The 1844-nt window shown below is 35.3% G+C and overlaps 1 protein-coding gene across 1 annotated transcript in view; it reads left to right on the top strand.

The window, feature by feature from the left end:
- LOC119590840 (phosphoinositide 3-kinase regulatory subunit 4-like) overlaps positions 1-1844 on the top strand; it is a gene marked incomplete in the record, with an annotated part of 15627 nt that overhangs the window by 5912 nt on the left and 7871 nt on the right. Inside the window, 4 exon segments of the mRNA XM_037939598.1 lie at positions 442-518; positions 628-815; positions 1269-1417; positions 1642-1794. Coding sequence (XP_037795526.1) covers positions 442-518; positions 628-815; positions 1269-1417; positions 1642-1794 — 567 coding nt within the window.

Below are 1844 nucleotides of genomic sequence, written 5' to 3'. Positions count from 1 at the left end.
CCCCCCCTTTTCATCATTGTTCACAGGTCTAAAGATGACGTAAAGTTTCATTTTGAAAATAGTTTCATACTTTGAATGGTGTGTTGTATTATTTTCTCAATGGTGTAGTGTGTTTTAGTTTTGCCTTTAATAATTAATAATTTTTTCTCAATACTGTACTGTGTTCTTAATATTTAAGGAATATAATATTCATGCAAGTATTTTCTTTTTGAGGCTCTGGGGTAAAGTCTAAGATAAAGAGAATATTGTATGCTAAATGTTTAATATGACTGTCTTTTTCAGTATTTTTTCCATTAGACAAAACGTATGGTTACTAGTAAAAGATATATCTCACTTACAGTAACCTCATTTATTACTGTCAGTTATCTTTAGTTCTGTTTTTAGAATATACACTTTTTTATTTTTGATCTTTCATTTAATCATATTGGATATTTGTCTCAGATTACTCAAGATGAGGCTGTGATTGTGAGACAGGCCTATGCAGAAAATATTGCTACCATCGCTGAGACCGCATTAAGGTTGGTATTAGTGATGAGAACCAATATTTTTGACATTTTGATTAGCGCTTTCCTTTCCCTGCTTTTGGTTTGGATATAACAAAACTTAACAAACTGATTCTTTTTCTAGATTTCTCGAGTACAGCCAACTCCAAGGCATGATGACATCCTACAGTTATGAAACAGAATTGGCAACTCTGCAAGAAGTTATTCAACAAAAAGTAGCAACCATGTTCTCCGACCCGTCTAACGTGGTGAAGCGGACATTGATGGAGAAAACAGTAACCAAGTTGTGTGTGTTTTTTGGAAAGCAAAAAGGTAAGAAGATGCTTGTCTTTAATTTATTTTTTTGTCAAGTCTTACTAAAGTATTTTGTATGCATATGTCTTTTGTCAGTACAGTTTCATGATAAGAGTCTGAAAAGTTGTTTATATTTTTATTATGATGCATATAATATTCATTACTGTCTTGAATAAGGGTCATTGTAAAGCTGAATTTTATATTTGTATTTACTATGAGAACTATCACATTTTTATACAATAGGTATTCATAGCATTCTAAACAAGCACAGTCTATTCATCTATATAATTTCACACTCAACCACATTCACATATTAGTGTATAAGGTTTGAAATGCAAAGCACAGTCACCATAACAACTTTATATCACCCATCATCATTGAAAGACCTGTCCTTCATACCTGCCATGAAGTCAACAGAATCACAGTCCTAGAAAGTTTATGCAAGATTCTGGAACTCTTGCCCCCTCACAGCAAATGACGTTCTGCTGTCCCACATGATCACCTTCCTGAACGACAAGCATGACCGCCACCTGCGCATGTCCTTCTTCACAAGCATTGTTGGCGTTGCTGCGTACATTGGGTGTCATTGCGCTGACATTCTCAAACCACTTCTCCTTCAGGTCCTTATGTAGCCATAGTTTTCTGTCGGTTGATGAATGCATTGTTCATTGACTGTGGTTTTGGTCTATTTTGTTTATGAATTTTGATTGAGTTTAACACTGTTATAAAAGTTAAAATGGATAATTTTCACCGACTGTTGTTGACATATGAATATGCTGAAGGTAGAGTGAGTACGTTCAACAAAATTAAAGGTTTGAAAATTCAACGACCATTTTCAAAACAGGGATTGAGTGATGCTGAGGAATCCGTGGTGGTGGCAGCCATTGAGGCCATGACAGCACTGACAGAACTAGGCCTCTTCCCGACTTATCTGCAGTGTGACCTCTTGGCTCATACTGCACCTTTGCTCATCCACCCAAACCTCTGGATAAGACAGGTATAATCTTGTTTTAGATTTGAAGGTTTATGGTATTTTAAAGTCATATT

This window comes from Penaeus monodon, chromosome 27, assembly GCF_015228065.2.
Source record: "Penaeus monodon isolate SGIC_2016 chromosome 27, NSTDA_Pmon_1, whole genome shotgun sequence".
In the NCBI taxonomy this organism is placed as follows: Eukaryota; Metazoa; Arthropoda; class Malacostraca; order Decapoda; family Penaeidae; genus Penaeus; species Penaeus monodon.
The sequence above is the reverse complement of the archived record's forward strand: the minus strand, read 5'-3'. Positions and strand labels throughout refer to the sequence as shown.